The 27041-nt window shown below is 38.3% G+C and overlaps 2 protein-coding genes across 2 annotated transcripts in view; both read left to right on the forward strand.

The window, feature by feature from the left end:
* The first annotated feature begins 794 nt into the window (after positions 1-794).
* naif1 (nuclear apoptosis inducing factor 1) lies at positions 795-6052 on the forward strand. Its single transcript, XM_084746485.1, has 3 exons — positions 795-1355; positions 4015-4065; positions 4296-6052. Exons 1-3 carry the CDS (start codon positions 911-913, stop codon positions 4844-4846), a joined length of 1047 nt encoding a protein of 348 aa, XP_084602611.1. The 5' UTR covers positions 795-910; the 3' UTR covers positions 4847-6052.
* Positions 6053-25250: 19198 nt separating this feature from the next.
* eeig1b (estrogen-induced osteoclastogenesis regulator 1b) overlaps positions 25251-27041 on the forward strand; it is a 31212-nt gene continuing 29421 nt past the window's right edge. Inside the window, exons 1-2 of the mRNA XM_084746154.1 lie at positions 25251-25405; positions 25731-26018. Of these exons, the coding sequence (XP_084602280.1) occupies positions 25846-26018 (173 nt within the window). The 5' untranslated portion in view covers positions 25251-25405; positions 25731-25845. The remainder of the gene's footprint in view (positions 25406-25730; positions 26019-27041) is intronic.

The raw sequence follows: 27041 nt of genomic DNA on the forward strand, positions 1-27041 counted from the left end.
TTTATAGCCTGTACATACATGTACAGCTTACTTACTAAAACCCTTTCAGCTTTTGAAAATCATTCCAAGCATTGATTGGTCAGGTTTTTTTTTTTCTAAATTAATACTTAATATCAAAAAACATTTTTTAAATGGAAAAACTCAAATGTAGAAGTGCCTTAAGGTGATGTAAATAGATAGTAATACATCTTTTACACACACATTTTACATAATTATTTTATGGTAACTGCAGGGTGTCTTTCCTTCTATAGTTTTTAAAATAGATATTTTTTTAAATTATTTATTTATGGAATTGTAATAAATGAAAATAAGAGAAAATAATAAGCCTATGTAGCCTATGCAGAAAGTAATGATACCAAGAGGGAAGTAACAACACAACCTCAAGCAAAATAAATAAATAAATAAAATTAAATTAAATAAATAAACAGAACATAAAAATACACTATACACGACATTTTAAAGACAATAAGGTACTAGAAAGTAGACATACTGTGAAAACAAATTGATTTTTATGTTATTTTATGTGTTCATTCATTTTTTGTGTTAATTTTGTAGTAATTGAAACAATAAAAAGTAGAGCAAGAAATGGTCACATTCACAAAAGGACTGTAAGATAAAATGAGATAAAGTGAGAAATGTTTGGCTTTTGAATCACATAGTTTGTTTGGCTCGTTGAATGATTGGCGTTTGATTGAGCCAATAGTATCAGAGAATAGGGCATGACCGCGAGTTACTAAACCAATTGGGTGTCAGTGGGAGGGGCTACACGCCCAGCTAACGTAAGCGTTGTTAGTAGGAAGAAGAAGCCGATTCTGGAAGCCATTACGTTGCGCACATCAATTGAGTAAATCCTACTATTTTTGCGTACAATACGCACAATTACCTCTCCTAAAGAGGAATTTGTGCAATTATGGCATCGGTCGCGAAAAAGAGAAAAATGAATTTCTCGGAGAGGGAGGTGGAAATAATAGTGGAAGAAATAGAGAAACAAAAGCACACACTGGTTAACCACTTCAATGCTGGAGTCACCCACATGGCCAAGAATAACGCGTGGGTGGACATCCTGAAAAAGGTGAACGCTGTCACCACCTGTCCCAGAGAGTTACCCGAGGTGAAAAAGAAGTGGTCTGACATGAAGACGGAGGTCCGGAGGAAAGTGGCCCAGGCGCGGGCTGCCATAGAAGGGACCTCAGCTGACTGCACTCCAGTTCCCGTCATCCTCACTGCCATGCAGCAGAGGATCTGTAACCTCCTGGGAGAGGCCACCATCATCAGCTTACCTGCAGGAGACTCGGATGCTGAGATAACTTTACCTGTGACAGTGAATACCGCCGCCACCGTCACACTGGCTGAGAGTAAGTTCAGTAAAGTTTGTACAGTGAGCAGCTTACAGGATACAGTAAGTCTCACAGGGAGTCTACTGTATTCTGCTGTAATGAGCAAGAAAAGTTGATGTGTTGAGAGTGAAAAATATTGCTCCTGTTGGACTGAGAGAGAATGCAGATGCAAAACTGAACATGCATTCTGTTCTATAGAAGATTAAGGGTACAACTCACCCCAAAATCAAAAATTACACATGCTTTTCCTCTGGCCTGTAGTGTTGTTTATCTATCTATATTTTTAGGTGTGAGTTACAGAGTTTTGGAGATATCAGCTGTAGAGATATCTGGCTTTTCTCCAGTAGAATGGGTCTAAATGGCACTCGGTTTGAGGTGCTCCCCAAACACCCAAAAATAAATCTGAAATAGTCAAAACCAGTGTCTCTTCTCAAAAATCAGTACCATGTTGCTCAAAATAATCCACACCTTGTTGTGAGCAGTTTCATGCAGGAACTACTTTCCTTCTGCAGCAGAATATGCTGGAATTACTTTAGAATCTACCAGAAGTGCTTTCTTTCTAATAGAAAGAAAGTAGGTCCTACATGAAACTGCTCACAGCAAGGTTATCTGAGTAACTGGTTATGATTGTTGGAAAGAGACACTCGTTTTGAATTTTTCAAGTATATTTGTTGGTGTTTTCAGCACCACAGGCTGAGTGCCATTTAGTTCCATTATACTGGAGAGAAGACATCTCTACGGCCAATATTGCTAAAATTCTGACACGTACACCCAAAAAATCTAGATGGAAAAACAGTACTACAGGCCAGGGGAAAAATATGTATTTTTGACTTTGTGGTGAACTGTCACTTTAAATTAAATGTAACACTTGTAAATGAAGTATATATATAGCAGTGGTACAGAAGCTGTAAGTTACAGTAACCTATGACAGGAAAACATGCAACCTTAACCTTTCGGTTATGTACGGGCTTGAGAAAAGATGAACTGCACACAATCTGCATTTCCATTGTTTAATATACCAGTGAAATAAGACCTGGAAAAGAAGGACTGGTAAGAGCAAATGAGGAGTGCACCTCTGCTGCACACATTTAAAGGGGTTGTATACCATATCTACTGCCACTAGAGGATGCAGGAAACCACCAACATCTCAGAACAAAACAAATGTGTTCTTGTTTGCTCGATAAAGTTGGAGGGGAAAAAGGAAAGAAAGCAGCATCTAAACCACACTGCTCATGAAGCTCAGATCAAAGTGTTAAACAAGGCACTACTGGATCAATATTCTGTTACATCGCCTGTTTTTTATGTTTTCAGAAACATATTGTAGTGTACTGTTTAGCTGCAGTAGGAGAGAGATTGTTACCAAGCAGATGCAATTTTCTGACCCTAACCCCTCTGAAGCTCAGAGCAAACTATCAAGTGAGGCAGTGCTGGTCAAATAAGGATAAAGATCCTGTAATTAAATTGCATATTTGTCATCTAAAATGTTTTCAGATTGTATTGTATTGTTTAGTTGTAACAGGAGAAACATACTGATCAGGCTGCCATGTTGAAAACATGTGGGGAGGACAGAGGGACTCATGCGCACTGACATTCATGTGCGGTCAGCCCGGATAAACAGAGAAGCTGACATAACAACACACACACAGGGGGAGTGTGACTTCAGTCTCTGCTGAGGACGTCTATATTCCACTGTATCTTTAAATAGCAAGTAGTTGTTTTCTAACATGTAGTGAGAATGAATTCTGTATATTGCACCTTTAATTAAAGGAGAAATCTGTCATATATTTACTGCAATAAATCATAAAATTACCATGATGCGTCATCAGAGATCAAGGAAACGTTAAGTTGAAATACTCATTTCTCTGACATCAGCACTCAGCTGCAGTGTCCTCCTTTGAAATTTCTGTTCTTGGCTCGAATAACTGTTTTTTTTAAAGTCTGTTTCATGTTAATCAGAGTTCAAATTATTGCAGAATGTTCGCTGAACGAGTGTCTGTTTTTATGTCGTAAGAAATCATTAATAATCTTGTAGAAGTTGCAGATGTTTAATCTGTTAAATTGAGCAAAATGTTAATGGAGTTTGGCAGCAGTGAGACATCTGGCCACTTAACTCAATGTCCACAGTGTGTTATTTCAGAGCAGTGAGCTTAACTTTACATTGACAGACAACTGACAGTTATAAACAGCTGATCAACTTGGCTTTGCTTGTTATTGTTCATTTTATGATGCTGCATTGTACATCTGCAGTGTCCCTGCAGCAAGCCTGACTTTCTTGAAGTCTGGGGAGGAGGTCTGTTGCATGTAAAAACAGTTGAGTGTCCTGTTGACTTGTCTCCCATCCTAGCACCAGAGGAAACAAATTGAGAATTTTTAGGCTCCACTCACATAAAACTTGCTCATCCAACTTTCATTTTTGAATATCTGCACTCATATGAAATAAAACTAATAGTTGGCAGATACATTTAAATCTCCTCCACAGCATTGCTTTAAGACATACAAATACACTACTTTACTCTAAAAGTACTGTTTGAAAGTATGTAAAAATACTATGCTATAAGCTATTATCTTAAAATGAATTGTATTTTAGTGTTTTAGATTTTCTGTATTCTGTTTTCTTTGATTGTTGGTTGTTTGTGTTGCGTTTTTAGCATCATATTTTGTCTGCATGTTTTTTCAGCTCTTCCAGCTGGCTCAGCTACAGTCTGCGATGAAGCAAAGCCACTGAATGGTAAGTTTTATTTTCTGCAATATCCCTCTATTTTATTGAACATTAACTTATATTCATGACCATCCAGTTCAAACCATTCAGACCTGAAATCCATCCTGTGGCTCCACCTTTGACCTCAACAAGAAAGCAAGTTTAAAGATTTCTCAACATGCTGAACTACTCCTTTAACTGGTGCACCGTGTGGTCTTAAGATTCGATCACAGATTTATTTTTCTGTCCTTTTTTTATAGCTGAAACAACTTACCACACATTGGAGGATGGAGGCGTGGTGGAGTACTGCACCACCACTGTAAGCGACTCCACTCCCACTGTGGTGGCGGCTGTTGAAGCTCCAGTGGAGATGCTGGCCTCGTCCTCGGCCTCCCCACCTCCGCCCCAGGGGCAGGCCAAACCTCAGGAGCTGAAGAGCCGCATCGCCCTCAACTCTGCCCGCCTGCTGCAGGAGCAGAGAGTCACCAACGTCCACATCCGACAGATCGCCCAGCACCTGGAGGGGCAGAACGAGCTGCTGCAGATGATGCGGCGCTCCCAGGAGGCCCAGGCGTTTGCCCAGGAGCGGCAGGCCCAGGCCCTGGAGGGCACCCAGGCTGCCCTGCTGGCGTTAGTGCAGATGCTCAGGCCTGCGCTCAAAGACCTGCGCAAATTCCTGCAGAGCGGGACTGAGGTGGCGAACCCCAGCAGCTCTGCATCAGGAGCAGCAGCTGACGGGGCCGGAGCAGAGGAGCAGAGCAGGCCCAAAACACCTCCACCTCCGCCACAGCAGGCCGAGGACACACAATAGACACAGTGTGTGTGTGGCACTGCCTCCCCTCTGAGGAGTCCATGCACACAGACTACAGAGAACAATGATAAGCTTGTCAAAAGTTGCCTTAGGGAGAGCATGTACAGAATTTGACATATGTTTTATGGTTTGGACGGTAACAGAAGTGTTGAAAAGGTTATGTTGAGAACATTATTTTTACTGTTTAGCAATAAGTTTTTGTTATTTAATACTGTTTTTATTACAAAGATGCAGGAGGTCCTCAACCTGATGTGGGATGAACATTTAAAGCTGCAGTAGGACATAGGGTGTCATCATAATTTTAGCTTAAAGGAGCAATATGTAGCCAGTGTGTGTGCAAAAATGAGTACTGCACTACAAATAATGTTGAAGTTGGAGCCGTAGACTGTATATTTTCTAGGCATATTCCTGGTGACTAATTTCCCTGTCAATTAAACACAAATTTTAATTCAGACTAGTCGACTAGTCTAACAGTTAGAGAACATTCAGAAAGCAGGTCAAACTGAGTGCAATTTATTAATTGATAATGTTAAACTTAAACAAAAACACTGCGTGTATGTAGAGTCATTTGAAGCTGTTAATCACATTCTTCAATGACCAAATCATATTTTAAATGCTGCTGAAATGTGTGTCACTTTGCCCCGTGTATTAGGGAGATCGCACATTATCCTACAATACATGACAACAACTTGCTAAATGCTTCAGGCCGAACAGGATCACAGTGTCAGCGGGTGAATGACATTGTTCACCTGGAGCTGATATCAGCTGACACACAGTGTTGCCAGCGTTAGCAGCAGCCTGCTCTGCTTGCAGGCTAATGGACGAGAAGGGCTGCTGTCTGTTGGAGCTGCAGCACCAGCTAGAGGCGGGCAGCTGCGTAACAGTTTAGAAACAACAGTTAACTGGCATTGTACATGAATAAAGTGCCAACTAGAGAGGGTTGCGACGTTTAATCATATAGTCAACGAATCACGCACATTCTTAATATCAAATAGGTTGTAATCCTGTTTAATATATGATCCGTGGTTGAAGTGAGTTGTTTCTCCCCAGACGCAGCAGAGACAGGCAGGCTGCGGGAGCTCCACAGGAGTGCAGGATGCGTGCAACATTTTAAATTGACAAGTGAGCACAAGTCCACCACTGTAAGTTGATCAGCTGTTTATAACTTTCAGTTGTCTGTCAATGTAAAGTTCAGTCTGTTATCCTATTAATGATTTCTTATGACTCATAAACAGACACTTACTTGTTTGGTGAGAATTCAGCATTAATTTGAACTCTGACTAATGTGAAGTGGACCTATAAAACAGTCTGGAATGGACACAGCAGCTGTAGCATTCATGATAAGTGAAGCGAGTATTTAAACTTCACGTTTCCTTAAAGTTTAATGAGACATTGTGCTCATTTTATGATTTCTTACAGTAAATATATTACTGATTTCCCCTTTAAATAACTAAAGGTGAATGAGTTGTTTCCCCCTGACACTTCCCTCTCCCCCAGACTCAAAGCTCAGGCAGGCTGCTGGCTGCAGGAACCCTAAATCTACGTGAGCATGAGATAAGAGCGACATTATACCATGTTATACCACTAAACCTGTTCTCCTGAAAACAAGTCCACTGCTTTCCAGACTCCATTAACAGATTGCTCAAGGTAACTGTTCTACTACATCTGCTCCTTCAAAAAGATTATTGATAATTTCTTATGACTCATTAACAGACACTAAATCGTTCAGTATTTTTTTTTTAAGTCTATGTAAAGTAAATAAATGGGCAGTGTGGCCAAAACATTTCATTTTCCCCCAAGGATGGAAATTTCAAAGTAGAAGATGCTTGCTGCAGAGTTGTCATTGGAAGAATCAGTTGTTCTGATGAAATATCAAGGTCATTTTATGGTTTAGTACAGTAAATATATTACAGATTTCTCCTTTAATTTTGACTATTGCATGTCAGCAACAATATTTAATTGAAGGGTTCCTTTACAACAATGTGTGTCTGTGAGTCTGAATCCATCAACGAATCAGTGTTAGCTAGCATGTAAATTGCCAATTACAATGACCCTGTATGAGCAAGTGTCATCCAGGAGCACATTCAGTCAGCACATTTCCTCAAAATGATGCACAGCAGGCTTTGAGATAACGTGTTCTCTTGTTTTGTGGGTGTGCCACAGGTGTTTCCCAATCAGCAGCAATGTGTATGTAAACACTGGCAAAATTAAAATGGTGTCGGAGCGCAGTGCGCTTGCGTACACAACAGGGTGTTCAATGCAGCACTGTCTCTGTTTAAATAAAAGTTTTACTACGTTTTGTCAGGGCTGAACGCAGCACAGGTTCCATGGACTTTTATATGTAGATGCTGCACTGACATTTTGAATGTACGTCGACCTCACCACCATTTTCATTTGACTGACCTGTGAACAAATACATGCAAACGGGAGCTGCAGTTTCACGTATATCATAAGCCCCTGAATATAACAATATTCATTGAGATCGGCTGAGAAATAAATGTTTTAGGGCTTTTAATCCAGAAAATACTCAGTGCGTTCATTTGTTCACAGGTCAGTCTTTACTTTATGAAAACTGCTGTGACATTAACGTAATGCAGCAACAAACCGAAGTGGTCAGTGTGTGTCTACATATACATGTCCATGCAGGGTTCTACCTGTCTTTCTTACCTCTGAGTCAGACATAACTAGTCGTGTACAACAAACAACAGTACAACAGTTTGCTAGTTAGTTGCGATGGTTGGCAACCTTGATGTTTCGCTTCGAGCTTGGCAAAGTAAATGTGCATGTTTAATAAGTCATGGGATGAGAGGCAGGAGGTTTTGCATTGTGTAGTACATTCAAACTTCCTACTGCAGCTTTAATTCTCAGTTTCTTCAAGTCATCATGCAGTTTATCCTGAAGGAAGAAAAATCTGTCTTGTTTTTTAAGGCCAGAGTGAACTGGGGTCATCAGTTAGTGTGCACCATGACTTCACAACTGAATAAAATTTTGAAGAAAAATCAGCAACGTTTCCCTGCAGGATGTATCAGTGTTAGTCAGCCAGCAGAGGGCAGTGTGTGATTAAGGTTCATCTCTGATGCAGCCGCACTGTACATGTAGACTGCAGTCGTCTGTGAATCAGGATGAAATCTGTGTTACTGTATGTGAAAATACATTATTTGCTTTTAATTTGATGTTTTTTGTGACTTAGATTTACACTGTAAACATCAGGAAAATAAAATTAAGTTCCTGTTGTTGAGACTTCTGCCAGCAAGAACCTGAAAAACCCTCACCATGTTACAATTTTGTCAGTGGCTATCATCAGAATTTTAGCCTGATATCAGGCTAAATTGTCAACTTCGTTCCATATTCAGCCAAATAAGCTGAGTGGGTGGATTCAAATGTTTAGACCCAAGCTATCAGGATTTAGAATAACTTATCTCCCGTTAGGTTAGTTTCAAAATCACAGTTAAAAACAGTTATGACAACAAATGCCATGGAAATCTGTTCTTCTGCTGGCAGGTGAGAAACAACCTTTTGGATATTAAAAAAGAAAATTAACTATAAAGGATGTTAAAGCTGGTTAAAGTAAGTCTGTAAATCCATTGGCTGGCAGCACTTTAACTGAAGTGTGCACAATTAATTGATTAATTATTTAGTCCATAAAATGTCAAAAAATGTGAAAAAGTTCCCAGAGCCCAAAGTGATGTCTTCAAATTGCTTTTGTCCAACCAACAGTCCCAAACCCAAAGACTCTTTACTTATTGTCTTAAATGACAAAGAAAGGTTTGACATTATTGCTTTAAAAAATTAACTTATCCAAACATTTGCTAGTTTTCTTAGGATCAATTGATTGACTAATTGTTGCAGCTCTAAAAATGATGCATATGCACTGTACCATCTCCTTGATCAGACTGCTCTGCATTCATACATGAAAAATAGGTGACCTATGTGAATTGTGTAAATCCGATGTTTTATTAGGACTTTGGTTTATTTTTATACACAAGAGTGGCGTGGAGCCATAGTGAGCTGTGAAAGTGTGCCCGCACCTGAAGGGAGCCTTGAATTCAACAAGACATTCCACTACTAGCGCTACAGCATTGAAATATTAGCGTGAATGCGGGGGAGAATACTGCTACCTGATTGGTTAGTGGTGACCAGAGCGCTCGCAAGCTGACCCAAGGGCAGATGATAGTTACGAGTCATTCGCCGATTTGGACGTTTGGACTTGGGCAAAGAAGAAATGACAGACTATTGAGTACTATCTTAATTGATGATCTTGTTTCGCCACTGAACCCTGTATTAAAGCTGTGCTGTTGCACATTTCATTGGAGAAGTTGCTAGTCTCGTTTCTTATACAGTAGGGGTGCAACGGGTTGCAGTTGACCCGTGTCCCGTACGGATTTCCCTTTACAGTTCGGCACACATGTGATCCACGGACCACATGTGAGCATCATAGTTTTACTGTCACTGTTACTTTTGTATAAGTTATAATACCTGAACTCTCAATGCAGAGTTGCAGTGAAAAGAGGACAGATGCTGCTGTGTGCAGCGCATCTCTGTGAAGAGCGACTGATTTAAAAGCCGTCACATCGCCTTGAGTGAAATCCAGACCATAACTTTTTTCACTGATGTAACTATGATATCACCAAAGAAACAACAAAGACTTCTAACCAATCAGATGTGCTGTGCTGTAGGTGGGCAGACTGGTCTCACTTACAGTTTGTAAGTATACCTACGAAAATGAATGCACGAAACTTCGTCATATCCCATGTAATCATGAGCCAGAAGACCGTGGTCACGTGACTTATTCGCTGGAGGCTCCCTTCTTTAAGTGTTTACAATAAGAGGACATGATTACTTTGGTTTCTAAAAGCTTTTATTATGAAGCATTAAAATCAGTAAATCCGTAAATGTTGGGTTTTCATCAATATCATAAGTAGTATTAATTAAACCAAACACTTATCCAACTCAAATTGAAGAAGAAACAGTAAAATCAGGCAGATAGCTGACAGTACAAACAGACAAAGTAGGAGAAACTAAACTTTGAACCACAAACCTTCTCCTTCCTTAAGAGAGATGGAGTCTTAGTGATAATAACAGTATATATTAAAGTGACTACTGGCTCACAGCTTATAACCTGAAGGCGGCAAGATGCCACAGTCAGAGATCCGTCAGGCTGAAATCAGGACCTGCCTTTGCCTGCATCTGGTGATGGTCACAACGGCCAGACACTGATTTAGCAATAATTCTATTCCACTTCGTACGTGGTCACATAATTTGCAATCAACTTTTTATTTATTTATTTATTCAGTTTGCGACAATTCAATAATCACACTCATTTGTGTAGTTGCAGTCCTTTCAGTAATAGCATTCAACATTAACATTGCAAACTTATACACTACACATTCCTTAACTACAGAAAACCTCCAACCCCACCCCCAACCCCCATATTTCCCCTCACACACAGATCAGGCCAGAGTGATGATCAGGATTCCAAACTGGACATACAGAGTTACCAAAGATGAAAGTCACAAAAGTCATGACAGTAGTTTTTTTTACATCCTCTGCAGCTTTTTCCCACATCGCCAACGTTCTTAGCTTGGCTTTATTAATACGGGCTGATGACCACTCCAGGTAGATCATCTCGAGAAGAGTTTGTAGCCAATGTTTTATTGATAACTGGTGCGGTGGAAGCCACCTCAGAACAATAATTTTTTTTGCTGCAGTCATGCTTGCCAACCAGAGTTTACGTTCTGTCTCAGCGATCTTGATCCTGGAGTCATCATTTAAAAGAAGAAGCGCAGGTTCCAGCGGGAGCTTCCTCCCCACCAGATCAGACATCTTATCCACAACTTTAACCCAAAATCTTTGCATCAGTGTACCCATGACGCCCTGACTACAGAATGTACAGTAGGGATCGGGCGCCAAACCCAATAGATGTCTTTTACGTGGTGTTAGATAAGTCCTATGGCAGATTTTGTAGTGGATTAACTGATGATTTGGGTTTTTGGAAGGCCCGAATACATTATTCCACACTACCTCCAAATTAATGTTCTCTGTTCCTAGAGGTATATCTACCTCCCATGATCTATAACCGGGTAATTCTGTAGAGGTGTATGCCACGAGATTGTTATAAATGAAGGAGACTGTTTTCTTTTGGGGTGCTCTCTCCATGAGAGATACTATAGGGTGAGTCTTCAATTCAGTCCCCCAGGGAACCTTAAGTGAGTTAAGTGCTGACCTTACCCTAAAGTAGAGGAACTGTGAATTTCTTGGGATACCAAACTGGGACATTAGATCAGAAAAATCTAAAATTGAGTTTTGTCCTGAGATATCTCCCAATGTCCAGATGCCATGTTGAGCCCACAGTTGTGAAATGAATGGTTCACCACCTGTCAATAGATTGGTATTATGCCAAATAGGGGAATGCTTATGCCATTTTGATTTGAAATCCACATATTTCTCTAGATTCATCATAATTTGTATGGTGTATGATACTATTGGTCCAAATTCTGAAAAACACTTCTTATGTTTGAGTCCAGAGAAAACCACATCCTGAAGCCTCAGGGGATGAACCAGTTCCTGTTCTATTGTTTTCCAAGGAGAAATTAATTCTGCATCAAACCAGTATTTTGAAGAACGTAATATAAATGCCCAATGATACAACTTGAAATTTGGGCAAGCCTATCCACCCCGAGATTTATCCCGTTGTAATGTCGACCATTTAATGCGCGGTTTCTTCCCATTCCAAATGAACTTTTTAAGCTTTGATTCAAATTTCTGCCAATACCCTGCTGGAGGTGATAATGGGATCATAGAGCTAATAAAATGTATACGTGGAAGAATATTCATTTTGATTGTAGCCACGTGGGCAGGCATTGACGAAGGGAGAGCTGCCCACCTCACAAGGTCATCTTCGACTTTCTTCAAAATAGATGAATAATTATTTCTAGCTATTGCCTGGACACAGGGACCAATTTCTACACCTAAATACATCGCCTTTTGCGCCACCAGTATGCGGGATTGGATATTCAATTTCTTCAAATCAGTGTTCAACAGCATTAAAATCGACTTGGAGTAGTTGGTCTTGTAGCCAGACAATGTACCAAAGTGTTCTATGATTTTTAGTACATTCGGAAGGGACTGTTGCAAATCAGAGAGGTAAATAAGTGTATCGTCAGCGTACATAGAAACGGAATGTGATGTGGATCCTATTTTAATTGGAGCCACTAATGTGCTTTGCCGTATGTATTGGGCTAATGGTTCGAGTGACAAATTAAAGATGGAGGGAGATGCTGGGCACCCCTGTCTAGAACCGTGACCTATACTGAAAAGATCAGAAAGGTGCCCAGCTGTGACAACCCTAGCAGAGGGATTAGAATATAATACTTGTATCATTTTGATAAAATTTGGGCCAAATTTGAATTTATTCAGGACATTCCACAAATATTTTTATTCCAAGCGATCAAACGCCTTTTCCGCATCGAGAAATAGGAGTCCACAGGGTAAGCCTGTCTTTTTGTTTTCAGAGATAATATGCAAAAGCCGGCGGACATTATCTGATGCCAACCGTCCTTTAAGAAAACCAGTCTGATCCGGATTGATTAACTTCCCAGTGACTTTATCCAGACGCATGGCGATAACTTTGCAGTAAATTTTTATATCTGCATTAATTAGCGATATAGGGCGATAGCTTGAACAATTCTGGGGGTCCTTCCCCGGCTTATGAAGTACTGAAATAAGCGCTGTATTGAGATCTCTGTGGAAATAGCCCTTTTCTATAGCTGAATTATCTAGCCAAATAGGTCATACGTGGTCACATAATTGAGTAAATGAGGGTACACAGGCGCGTTTGTACTGTTTTGAGTATAAAACATGACTGACTTTGGAGAAGATAATTGTAAGCTCTAGTAAACAGATGTTTCCTTAATCAAAAAGTCTAATAACGAATTATAACTGACCAGTCTGATGTCTTCAGGGGTCTGTAGCAGAATGGTGTCATTTTCAGGTGATTTAATGGGGGTAAACACAGTGTGCATCTGAGTGTAACAGACACTAAACTTTTCCCAGTTGTGTTCCAAAGTAATCTGTTCATCAGGGACTACAGTCGCGTCTGTCTAATAATGTTAGCATTAGCTAATAAATCTAGACTCTACAGCAGTGGTTCCCAAACTCATTCATGGTAGAATCCAACACAGGAGGAGTGATTTTGTTAGAGTACACCAGCATGACCATACACACACACTCCATGCACTGCATTTAAAGATGAGGGGTAAAGAGTGACTAAAACAAAAAAAATATGCTAACCTAATTTGTTAGCCTTGTAGTTATGTTGATGGTAGCCTTAGCACTGCTTTATGAAAAATCAAGTTTTAACAAAGAAATTGGTAAAATTAACCATGTTTCAAAATGTTGATCATTCAAGTGTGTTGTTGTTAATGACATCGATTGGTTTAATTGCAAAGTAGCTTTTTGAATTAGCGTATTTTTAAATACAAAATAGAAGTCTGAAGGTTTCTGCACGGCAGTGCTTGCACATATGCACAGGTCGCTCGAGTTGTGGCCCGTTTCATATGATTTTGTACGAAATATCGTGCTTACTTCACTCTAAATTTCCCCTAAAAAAAAAAGCTGAAATTACAATGAAACAAGGTGTAATAAAATTGATACCAAAACCTAGAAAAGATAAGAAAATTCTCAGCAACCTAAGACCTATAACACTTTTAAACACAGACTACAAGATCTTTACAAAAGTCTTGGCAACAAGATTAAAAACAGGCATCTCTGAAATAATTAGTTTAACACAATCAGGATTTCTTAAAGGAAGGTCAGTCCATAATAATATCCGCCTGGTTCTAGATCTTATTGATTATAATCACGTAATTAAAGATGATGGTTTCATGTTGTTTCTGGATTTTCACAAAGTATTTGATTCTATCGAACATGCTTTTATTATTAATACATTTAAACATTTTGGTTTCGGTAATGCATTTCTTGATATGATTGCTATGTTGTATACTGATATCAACAGCTGTGTTTCCCTTTCAGAAGGTACACGCTCCAGATTCAGGGTAGAAAGAGGCATTAGGCAGGGATGCAGCATCTCACCTCTTTTATTCATTGTTGCCACAGAATTATTAGCTATAACTGTTATAAATTCAAACATTAAAGGATTAGACATAAACAATCACAAATTAATTATAAGTCAGCTCGCTTATGATACAACAATCTTTCTAAAAAACAAACAACAAATTCCATTGGCCTTAGAAACAGTTAAGCTGTTCTCCCAAGCCTCGGGTCTGCATCTGAATCCTGACAAGTGTGAACTCACGAGTATACATAACTGTTCTGAGTCTTCACTGTATGATATGCCTGTCAAAAATGAGATAAAATATCTTGGAATTTGGATAACCAAATGCTCTGACACTAGTGAAAAAAAGAATATCTGAAATAATATTGATAAATGTAAAAAAAAATGTAAAGGGATTTAATGTTGTTTGGTAAAATGATGTTAACCAGAATTGAATCATTATCCAGGTTAATCTATCCAGCATTCTCCATAGCAATCCCACCAAAGATTATAAAAGAAATTAATAGAATTAACTTTAATTTCATATAGAAAAATAAACATCACTACATCAGAAATGGGGACCTGATAAAGGACTATGGGGACGGTGGCATAAAAGCAATTGATTTCGAAATTATGAATGGAATGTTAAAGATGAATTGACTCCAATCCTTTTTAAGAAATGGTGATCAGATATGGTTCTCCTTACCCAATCTTATTTTTAACAAAGTTGGTGGTATTGGATTTCTATTAGTATGTGATTTTGAAATATCCAAACTACCCATTAAACTTTCTAAATTTCACCAGCAGGTTTTACTACAATGGAAAATGATGTTCAAATATAACTTCAGCCAACATAATGTCCCACTGTGGAACAACAGAGTTATATTGAGCAGGAGGAGATCCATGTTTATGGAAGACTGGATGGCAAAATAAATTTGGTCTGTTACTCATTTAATGGATGGGAATGGAAACATATTTGTATTGGATGATTTTAATGCTAAATATAACATTAATTGCTCTATTGAGATATACAGGAAAGTCACACAGAATATTCCAAAAGTCCTTATTCAATCAATAAAGAAGAATATTTTAAACATACCAACTCCAAAATTACAAAAAACTAAAATAGAGGATATGGACCTCGTTAACAAGAAATGTAACAATAAATTTTAAGGCAGTACTTAGTAAACACTTTCTATCCAAGTATTGCAAAAAGCACACTTGCTCTTAAACATTATGATAAAACTAAAATATCAGCTATTTGTACAAAATACCTAAATTCACAATTCCTCCCAAATGTAAAGAAATACATTTTAAGACCATAAATAATATTTATCCCTCAAATGAATTCATTAATAGAAGATTTAAATTAGCTGTAGATAACTGTTATATTTGCAAAACAAATGTAGAGACGACAGAGCACCTGTTCTTTGAATGTGACACCGTTCAAAATATGTGGAAATCTCTCCATGACCTAATATCATCCAGTTTCATCAGCATAGATTTCTGGACCTTTCAAAATATTCAAATTGGTGTAATCCTTAAGAATAATGAAATGAATTTTTAGTTAATAATTTGATCATTTTCACAAAATACTATATTCACAAGTGTCATTACGCTAAATCACCCCTCTCATGGCCTGCTTTTAAAAATGAACTTTCCGTCTTACAACAATCTCTAAAACATGGTGAGTGTGGATTAATGCGCCTTCTTTGAACTTTTTAGGAAGTGAACTCTTTGAATGTCTTTAATTTAACCAGGCTAACGACCCGCAATCAATTAGCAGTTTAAGCTAATGTTAGCTAATTGCTGAACTTTTAGCCTCTGCGAATGTTCAAAATAGACTGAAGAACAGTTGAAGTTTAATGGTAATGCAGTAATTTAATCTATGTGATACACAGGTACTTTTACAGAACACAGGACTTGTACTAACACAGTTTATTTTCGCAAATACGGGTCAAGATGTTACCAGTATACCCAGACTAAACTAGCCCCTAGATTCTCAAGCTGTGGTAGTGTTAAGATTTTATTGTACTACACAATCACAGATATGTGAGGTAATGTCAAATACAAGGACTTCTGTTGTTACAACCTACCCCACCACAGGGGTGAGTTGTAACTAGAGCTAGGGGTAAATGTAACATTGGGAGGAAATTTGCTAAAAAAAATATCACTATATTCTCTTTACTCTTGTTGAAAGTAATTTAGCTGGACATACAGAGCAAAAACACAGTGAAATCTAGACCTTCCCAGGCAGAAGATCACCTTTTTTGATAAAGTGTGTGTACTTTACATTACAACATATTTACTCCCATAAAATGACACTTTGGGAAGCATAAAATAAGACATATGCCAAGAAGTCTGAACCTAGTCTATACATTACTATATCAGTAATGACTTTGATGAGTACACAGTTGTCATAACTAATAGAAATGATGGCCAAAACTCTCTGAAAATAGTATATACATTTAGATATGATATAATATAGACTCTTTTTTATGCCTTGTTTTTTCCTGTAGTCATTTAGCACTATTTTTTGTATTATTTTCTGTTGGCTTGTTCTATTTGTTATTATTGTGTATTGTCTTTCTCCAAATTTTGAATAAATAAAACACGTCAGGTGATTTAAACATTTGCTAAAATGATTAAACTCTCTTTCTTCAGGTTTGGTTCACCAGCTGATGCTTCTAGTCCCTCCTCAGGTCTGTTGTCACTCTTTACTCACTCTTACTGAAAAAATGACTCAAAATGTTTAATTGACTAATTAATCCTGTCACAATCTTGTCAATTGAGAAATAGGTCCAAACATGTGGAGCACACAGACATACAGACATCTTTTACAAGTCTTTCTTGTAACGATTATTTTCATTATCGATTAATGTGTCACTCATTTTCTCCATTAATTGATTAGTTGTTTGGTCCGTGAAATGTCAGAAAATGGTGAGAGATGCTGATTAAAGTCCTCAGATGTCTCGTTTTGTCCACAACAATCCAAAGATATTCAGTTTACTGTCAGAGAGAAAAGAAACCAGAAAATATTCACATTTAAGAGGCTGAAATCAGAGAATTTGGGCTTTTTTTCCTTAAACAATGATTCAAGCTTATTAATTGTTTATCAGAATAGTTGGCAATTAATTTGATAATTGATATCTTATCAGTATTGGCCATGAGAAGTGGGTAATTATTGTTATCCACTGAAAAAATCGATATCGTGCACCCCTACAAACAATCCCAGGTTTCACCAGGTGTTATTTAGTGGGAAATGGTAGCAGAGTTTTGAAGACTATTCCAGGGAAATACCAGAGTCTAATCTAAGTCTATAGCAAACATTTGTCTGTAAAGTAACAGTTTCATAAATCATAAAACTTTGGCAGCATTTAACATGTTTTTCATCAACGTTCATTTAACATTTAAGTTCTGAATGTTTTCTACCTGCTGCTGTTCACCCTGATGGTTTTTATTCATGTCTCTCAAACAGGTGGTGCTGTTGCAAACAATAAAGCTCACAGTTTGTTCATCCTTTAGTTGACACATTTCTTCTTTCCTCCAGTTAATGAGATGAAGTCAATGGGAATGTTTTTGTGTTTCATGTAAGGTGAACGTGGAGCAGCTGAAGAAGAGAGCAGAAAGATTTGGCATGAACATTTCATCCGTCTCACAAAAGGTGACAGACATTCATGATGTATCTACACTAATTCAGTTAACTTTTTTCTACAATTCCTTTATTTAGATCAGTGTTTCTTATATACTTTTTTCACTGTGTACCACATCAGAAAATATTGAGCTCTATAAATACCATGTCACTGTTTTGTGCCATTTGGTGCCAACAGGTTTGGAGAACACTTCACCGCCGTGTCTGCTAGAGTTTATTCTCCTCTTTACCTGCACTCCTCTTTGTAATCACTCCTGTTTGGAGGCACAGTTGCAGTGTTTCATATCTAACCATCACAGTTTAGTTTGTAGCTACCAGATGGACGATGTATGTGCACACTGCATACCTGTTTATGACTATGTAGGAGGCTAATTTTGCAGCATTCTGATAGTATTATATGTTATTTAAAGGGATAGTTCACCCAAAAATGAAAATATAGTCATTACCAACTATCCTCAAGCTGATTGAAGGTCATGTTTAGTTTTTTGCGTGGTGTAATCCAAGTCTCCTAAAGCCCTGACATGCCATTTACATTTGTGCACACACCATCACCCCACACACACCCAGTTCAGACGTTTACACGTGCATGTCAATGTGGCTACAAGCTAAAGATCTACAGTGAAAATTTAGACTAAAAACACGCCTTTCATGTCAACTTGGCATGTCAGGGCTGTAGAAGACTTGGATTACAGCAGACGAGCAGTATGGAGACATTTTTCTGTTTGAAAACTGGTCACCATTCATTTAAATTGTTTGGGAGATTCTGCAACGCTGCTTTCCTGTGAAACTACAGCAGTGTTTTGTGGAGTAAAAATCTAAACCTGACCTTCAGTCCACTTGAAGGTGAATAGATAGTGACTGAACTTGCATTTTTGGCTGCACTATCCCTTTAAATTAATTTATTTCACTTTTAAAATATATTTCTGACTTTCCTTTGTGTACCACTAGAGGGTGCTTGTGTACCATCAGTGGTCCATGTACACAGTTTGAGAATCTAAGATTCAGATCATTTCCCTGACATGCTGGAGTCTACATTTGACATTAAAGTAATTTTTTTTGTTGTCCAGCTCAAAGAGGATGAAAAGCTGAAAAGGAGGAAGGAGAGATTTGGGGCCATGACAAGCTCAGGTTCAGCTGGTGCAGCCGATGTCGAGGTCTGTTTTCTCTCCATTTCTTGCATTTTTGTTATTGTTTGCCATGATGGACAGTTATGTTTCATCACAGTGCATTAAAAATTGCTGATTAAAAAGACCACAGGGAATACAGAAACAGATTATGCATTAATGTTGATGTTTCTCTTTTTCTACAGGCAAAGAAACTGAAGCGCGCTGAAAGATTTGGAATTGTGTGAATGATGTTTTAAAACCTTTTATTTGTTTGTAAAGCCTTTTCATTTGTATTTTGGATTTATCAGATAACCTGTTATTTTCATTTGGGGTTTCATTGATACACTGCTTCAGTTATCTGTCCATTTTATAACATAATTATGTGATTTAAAATAAATTGTTTTAAATTTTTTGATATCTGTGTCATGATTCTTGGTTTGTTTTGTTTTTGTATTGGAGTCGCCACAGAGAGTCACTGACTTGATCATGAAAGTGGAGATGAGCATATTATTCCTTTTGTACTTGTAACCTCAAAGTAATAATTATCCACCTGAATACTTTTCTGAAGTACTACAACTGTCTCATGTGATGCTTTGACTTGTGTTGTTTTAACACACTTCCAGGGTGATCAGTCCTAAAATTTGGCTATGAGGATCACTGTGTAAAACTAAATATAATTTTAAATATCAACTCAATTCCAAACTCTAATAATTACAGTAATAAAAAAATATCTGACAAAATATCTCCAAAATAACTTTATAAGGACAGTTTTTACAGTGAACATGATTTAATTATTATTATTTTATTACTACTCGTATATTTTATAAAAATTTGCCTGGTGACACTTCGCCATTTTGTGCCCTGTCTGTACGCGTAATGAGAGTGCCTGCTGGTTTAGCAAATAGGAAAGGAACTCATGTGACTCTCAGCCAATCAGATTCAAGTATTTGTTCCCGCGTCAAGTGAGTATTAAAAGGCCCACAGAGTATTTTACACTGCGCCCAGTAACATATCTTTCTTCATCCTCGTTTCATTTTTTCCAATACCGTTACGTAAAGTTTTCTTTTTGACGTAACCACGGTAAACTACGCAAACAACCCACATCAGTTATCAGACGAACAAAGGAGCACAGAGAGAAATCCAGCTGTTTTTTAAGATGTCTAAAACATGACTGTACACAAAAAAATCACACAAAATTGTCAAATTAGCTATTCAGATGTCTTATATATTTGATTATAAGCTATGCCAAATCACATATATTTATGTACCCTGTTTTAATAAAAGATGAAAATAATTTTGGTGTGTGTGAGAGAGAGACAGAGAAAGAGAGGCTGTGATTTGAAGGCCAATAGAGGATATGATGAGGAAACACTGGTTTTATAGATTAATCTCCAATATTGTATGCTATGTGTAAGTTCCACCAAAAGTCAATGTTTCTGACACTAAACTTTGTTCTTGTGTGGTTTGTGTTGCTAGCTGAAAAGAGAGAGCAGAGAAAGAAAGTGAAGAGAGGGCAAGAGAAGAGAAAACAGAGTAAGAAGGAGACAGAGGAGGGAAAGACGAGGGAGGAAAGAGACAGGAAGAAGACAGAATAGAGAGACTGAAGACAAAGGGTAGGTTTTGAGAGAGAGAGAGAGAGAGAGAGAGAGGATTTTTTATTTCCTTTGCAGGTGCATGAAGATGGTTACAGAAATGGTGGATATAGAAATTGTAATACTGCTTTAATATAAGGCAAATATTTGTGTCTATGCATGTAGTAAATATATTTTTGTCTATGCATGTGGCTGATGTAACATGAAATGTATCTAAACCAATATCTGAATTTATTTATGATAGAAGAAATTAATATGCATTTTCAGATGCCTAACATCTGGCAGACTTGGTTTCCAAGAAGGAGTTTTCAAGGGTCCTAAGACATTCCTACCAGAGGATGAAGGATAGGAAAGTGGTGGTGGCTGGGTTCAGGAAGTGTGGCCTGTACCCTCTGGACCCGTTGGCCATTGACTGGTCATGGGTCATGCCGTCATGTCGTATATATAATAAAATATAATATATTATTATATTATATATATTATATTATATTATATATATTATATTAGCATGAGTATTAGCATGAGTGTTTCTGAGACTGTTTCAGATTTTCTCAGTCTTCAGATTTTTCTGAAAGGTGTTTCAATAAGAATGTTCCTGGCTGTGTTCTAAATAAAGTTCCTGTAACATATGAAGTTCTCTTGTTGTTAATAGAACTTTTTTTTTTTTAAGACTGAATGATAATCTTTCTCTCTGAATCCTCAGCCAGTACATAATTAGACAAATTGTTTTACCAATAAACAAACATTACATTTAAAGTTTTGCAGAGTATATATGGTAGCTGTGTGTGTTAGTGATTCATCTCATAAGGGTTGTTAAGAAATGTGAAAAATGTGTTCATGTTATTGCTATAAAAGTAAATTTATACAAACAATCAGTGGGAGCTCATAGAGAAAAACCCTACATTATCATGTTATTGCTGTAATACTGTATTAAGAGGTAAAAATCTGTTTTCAGGATTTACATCAGGATGAATTTCAGCTCAGTCTCTATGAAATATGGTAAAACATGCAGCAACAACCTGAAGTGAAAAAGCACAATAGGCTGTGTCTTACATGGGACCTAAAGGTTTGGGAAGTAATGGATTACATGTAACGAAAAAAAAATTTGTTTGGGAGATTGTGCGACGGTGTTCTCCTGTGAAACTCCAGCAGTGTTTTGTGGACTAAAAAACCAAACCTGACCTTCAGTCAGCATGAAAGTGAGTAGATAATGACTGAATCTTCATTTTCTTTATCACCAGCATGTCATAATGTAGCACTGTAATGTGTCACATCACTCATCGCTCACAACATCAGCACAACTTATTTGCACTCTTCTCTTTCAAACTGCATTTTGTCCACACTAAAATTTATATATATTACATTACCATTTGGTATAAAACCATGATTCCCTCCCTTTTTCCCTTGGAGCTCCCCAACTTTTATCTAAGGAAAGCTTAACTCCCCAATTGAGAAGATAGAATATATATATATATTTTAAATAATTTTGTATTCAGACATTTGTATAAAATATATGTATATGTATATATATATATATATATATATATATATATATATATATATATATATATATATATATATATATAATGTTAGCGATGAGTGATGTGACACATTACAGTGCTACATCTAAAACATGCAGGGCAGTGGGCCCTGAGGACCAGGGTTGGAGAACACTGCTCTATAGTTTCTTCAACGCTCACATGGGCAACGATGGAGAAATCTGGAGGGGGGTGATTGGAAGGAATCTGAACTTGCTCGATCTGAACGTGAGTAGTGCTTTGCTATTAGACTTATGCCTGAGCAATGGATTGGTCTTAACTATACCATATTCAAGCATAGGGTGATTCTTAGACGTACCTCATACTAGAACACCTGATGCCAAGGACTGATGATCGCCTTGTGGTTGTATCATCAGATTAGTTGCCGTATGTCTTGGACATTCAGGTGAAGAGAGGAGCAGAGCTGTCAGCTGATCACCACCTGGTGACTTGGATGGTGTTGGAAGCTGCCGGACAGACCGTGATATGAAGTGAGGGTGAACTGGGAATGTCTGGCTGACGCCTCTGTCCACGAGGTCTTGAACTCCCACTTCCAGAAGAATTTCTCATACATCCTGGGGGAGGCTGGGGACATGTGGCCATGTTCAAAGCCTCCATTGTCAAGGTGGCTGCTTGGATTTGGGGTCAGAACAAGGTCATGTGTACTCATTGTGGCATGGTGGCAACCAACCCGCCAAGCTGAAGAAGGGGGCTTTTGGGCTTAGTTGGCCCAGGGATCTTCTGAAGCAGCAGATAGCTTCGGTGGTCGCTGAAGCAAAAACCTTCTATCTTATTCTAGCCTCTAGGAGGCTAGAACTTTGTTAATCCTGAACTTTGTTAATCCTAAAGGAAATTCTTGAAGGACTTTCTTTTGCCCTGACAAGCAGTCAGATGCTGGGCTTGTTCAGGCTATTTTCAGCAGGGGAGAAGATCTGTTGAGTGGTGTAAAGAACACTTTGAGCAACTCCTGAACCTAACAAACACGTCTGCTGGTCTCTGAGGTAGTTAGAAGCTCCTCAGTGGCAAGGTGCCAGGTATGGTTGAGATTTTCCCAGAGATACTGAAGGCTCTGGACATTGTTGGATGGACTTGGCTGACATTAGCAGACCAGAGGGTGTGTTTCAGTTACTGGGATATCACACTGCTCAACCTTTCTGGGAAAACTTAGGCCAGGGTGCTGACAAGGAGGTTCCAACTAATTGTTGAACCACAGATTCAGGCGGAGCAATGCTGATTCTGTTCTGGTTGTGGAACAGTGGACCAGCTCTTTACCCTTGCTGATTTGCTCTTTCAGTCAACATGTATTTTGTACAGAGTCAGGTTAAGGAAGGTAGTCCAGATGTCCAGATGAGGGATACAGAGACACTCCCAGTCTAGATGACATATAGGGTAAATCTCTCCAGTATGTTCTGGGTCTGCTCTGTGGTCTTCAACCATTTGGGCATGCACAGAAAACCTCCAAAGGATGGTACCTTAGGTAATCCTGATCAGTTACCTAAACCACTTCAACTAACCCCTTTCGATGTAAAGGAGCAGATTCTCTTCACCAAGCTCCCTCTGGATGTTTTTGGATTTACTTCTCTTCAGCAGTTCAACACTATATGCATAATTTTTAGTGATCATGAACTTTAAAATTGACCAACCTGAATGCATTTTGTGTAAAATGAGTCTTGCAGAACACTGTTGAAAAAATGCATAAACTTTTGTGAAAAACAGAACTCAGTCTTGACCAAAGAAATGCCTGTAAAATGACTCAGTTCTCTCTCCCACTTGTGACTCTGTAACCATAGTGACCATGGCTGACAGACAGGCAGGCAGAGACAGAGAGAAAAGAGAGCGCTGACCAGGAGAAAAACCCACCTATGGTAGACTCCAGTGGTACAGTATTACCTGGATACTCAAAGGGAAACACTGGTATTTTTCAACCTGGACTATGAAAATAGATCAGTTACATACACTGATGGTATAGAGGAGCTGTATCTATTCCATATACACTGTATGCCACTAGTGGACTCAGGGACACCATGATGCCCCTGTGGTAAAAACAATATGTTAAAGTGCCCTTCCAAAGGATAAAATGTGATGAAGTGCCATACAGGCTCCCTTACATGCTAGAACTCAGTTGTCATATGAAACAAATTTGGGATATGAACATAATGGCATTAGAATATCATGTGAGATAGTTCCAGGCTTTGTGAGTAACAGATTACATGTAACAGGATTACATAATCTGGATACAAAAAGCAACTGTATTCCATTACAGTTACTGATACATTTTTGAACATTTTTGTCACAACAGAGCTGGACAAACTAATAAACCTAACAACGAACATAAAACAGCTGCAACAATTAATTGATTATTAGTTGACTATAAATTCATTTTCATCTATTGACATAATATATTGATCGTTTTGAGTAATTTTGTTTTAAAGAAAATATGTCAAAATTCTCTGATTTCAGAGTGTTAAATGTAAGTATTACCTGGTTTCTTTATTCATCTCTGACAATAAACAAAATATTTTTAAGTTGTGGACCTAAAAATTACTGATCAATATTTTTCTTCATTTTCTGACATTTTATGGACCAAACAACTAATCTATTATTGGGGAAATGATCAACCAATTAATCAATGATCATTATCTTTAGTTGCAGATTTAAAACACTATATGAGACTAAATAATTTCACCATAATTTATGTCAAGGTAATCCAAAAGTACCAGATAGTAATGAAGTTACATTACTTTAATATTGTGATACTTAGATTACATTACTGACTACATTTTTAACAGGTAATTAGTAACTGTATCTGAATTTTTAAAGTAACCCTTACAACCCAGGCAATGTACGCAACCTGAATGTGTTGGCAGTACTCAAAAATATTGAGGCAGTATCGATCAGTTGCCACAATTTCATAAACTCAAAAGTTGGAGTTTATCAGAGCTTAAATATTTATTTATTTATTTATTTATTTATTAAATACTTATTGTTGTACACTTTGCTTACAGTTAAATTAAAATGATTGATTAAGCCAACTCAAATATTCTCGTTAAATGCAACTCACAGTTTTCATTCACCCCTCTTAAATTAACAGAACTGATTATCTAAGTGTAAAAATCCATTTCTTCATGTTCAGTAAACTCAATATTTCAATATTTTTTATTGACTCAAAATTATTTACCTTGTAACTTAAAATATTTGTTTTAGGGACGTTTTTAAGGACCTTGTTTCCCTCATGGATTAATCAGAAATTATGAGTTTAATAAAAAATTCAAATTCTACTAAATTAGTAGAACTTCTTATTACACATAATTATTTTAAGCTTTTACACTGTACATAATTACATACACGTGATGTTAAGAAATGCACGTCTAGGTTTCTTCCCTCCACACCTCTGCTCAGACTTTGTGGACGGTCCCTAACTTGCCCCGTGAGATCTGTGAGACGTTCAGGGAGCCGCTCTGCTCTGTTTGACTGACTGTTGAACTGAACTCTCTACTGGAGAGGGAAAACTAAGTGAGGATGCACTAAGACAGAGATAAGAACCCGGTGTCCGGTTCTCTGCAGCGGCACACAGCTGTATCGTTTGACCGAGTATGAGCCGCGTGAGACCGGCGGAACGGTAAGGCTTTGCTGGGAGTTTTTTTAATAGGAAAGACAGGAGTTCTGGTGAGTCGCCGAGAGGTTTGAGTGTTTGCGTGGCAGCTGTCTGCAGTGGGAGAGTCTGTTCATGTCAGAGCAAACCCGCAAACATACGGATCGTGTCCAAAACTTTTTGAAAACCCCAAATTCACTAACTAAAACTGTAATAGTATGTATGCGTTGTTTTATAGCGGCAGTGTAGGGCAGGAGAACATTATCTGCACAGCTGTCACTGCTGCACAAACCTTTCCAAGCATTTGTAAATGAAATGGAGTTCATCATGTTGTGTTTTCTTTGTGTTCCAGGTCTGAACACTTCTTGAGAAATGATGAACCCTGAACCAAAGAAGGATTCCCAGCCTCCACTTTAAAGCCAAACACAGTCTATTTATTCTCTTCATTCATTGGTGCTCATCACACCATGAGCACGCTCCAGCAGCTGGGGACAATGTCTTTTTTGATGAAAAAGAAGAAGTTCAAATTTCAAGTGCATTTCACATTGGAGGAGCTCACAGCGGTGCCTTTCGTCAATGGAGTGCTTTTCTGCAAGATCCGGCTCATTGATGGTGGGGACTTTGCCATCTTGTCATCCAGGTATTTGGAACAGATCCACTTCCTTGTTGTATAACCCACTTCAAAACTCTTTTGCATGCAGTATACACCTGTAGTTAATCTGATTCCAGAGAAAACCTCACTTACCCCGCCTCCACAGATGTTAAATGTCATTCTTTTCCATTTCAAGTGTTGACACTGTGCTGCTTTCTGCAAATAAACCAGGACTGGATTATGTAGACACACTCTGCTACAAAGGAGCGAATAATTGATGTCTGTTTGTTGGTAGTTTTCCACCTCAGATAAGGGACTGAAACTGGTATGAAACTGCAAGTCTTGCAGTTCAACCTTTAGCACACTGTGTTTTTTCACCCTTATGTCTCCTGGGAAAGTTGCCTTCATGATGTTTCTCAGCTCCACCCTGGGAGCTGCCCAGCCTTACCACAGCCCTCTGCTGCTGCTCTCTGAGCCTCTCTGTGGGAGAATGGTGAAGGGGTTTGCTCAAGGGCTCCTGGGTAAAGTTGTTGAGGGAGCCAGTGGTGGTGAAAAAAATAACAAGGGCACCAGGTGTATGTGTGTGAGTGACTGAAAGTACAAGAAGTACTACATCTCTGCAGTAAAAAACACACAGGAAACTAACCAAACATTTAAAAGAACATAGAGACCAACTCATTTTATAGCATGCAGGGCAGCCTATAAAGCACTGCATTGTGTTTTCTCCACTGGAAGGTGCTCTAGATGGCACTATATCATGTTTTCTCCATTCCGAGGTCACCCCAGATTAGACTTTTTCACATTTTGTCTCCTGGAAGTTGCCCTACAGGGCACTTTATCATGTTGGCTTGGACACTGGTCCACCCTCGAAAGCACTTTATCATGTTTTAGCTACCAAAGTTGCATCTAAGAGGGAAGTTTTACAGCATTTTTTCAACCAGGAGGACACCGGGTGGGCAATCGTCCCCCCTGCCACTCCTCTGAGTCCACCGTTGGAGGGAGCAAACATCAACCTCTCTCCTCTGAGGACCCAAACTGGCCAAATGTCTTTACAGGGCCATTTCACTAAAC

The sequence above is a fragment of the Lutjanus erythropterus genome, chromosome 20 (genome assembly GCF_056507025.1).
Source record: "Lutjanus erythropterus isolate fLutEry1 chromosome 20, fLutEry1.hap2, whole genome shotgun sequence".
Classification (NCBI taxonomy): domain Eukaryota; kingdom Metazoa; phylum Chordata; class Actinopteri; order Lutjaniformes; family Lutjanidae; genus Lutjanus; species Lutjanus erythropterus.

Coding starts and splice junctions, on each gene's coding strand:
- naif1 (XM_084746485.1), top strand. CDS start 911: ATGGCATCGGTCGCGAAAAAGAGAAAAATGAATTTCTCGGAGAGGGAG. Junction 1,356..4,014: donor CACCGTCACACTGGCTGAGA/GTAAGTTCAGTA, acceptor ATGTTTTTTCAG/CTCTTCCAGCTGGCTCAGCT. Junction 4,066..4,295: donor TGAAGCAAAGCCACTGAATG/GTAAGTTTTATT, acceptor CTTTTTTTATAG/CTGAAACAACTTACCACACA.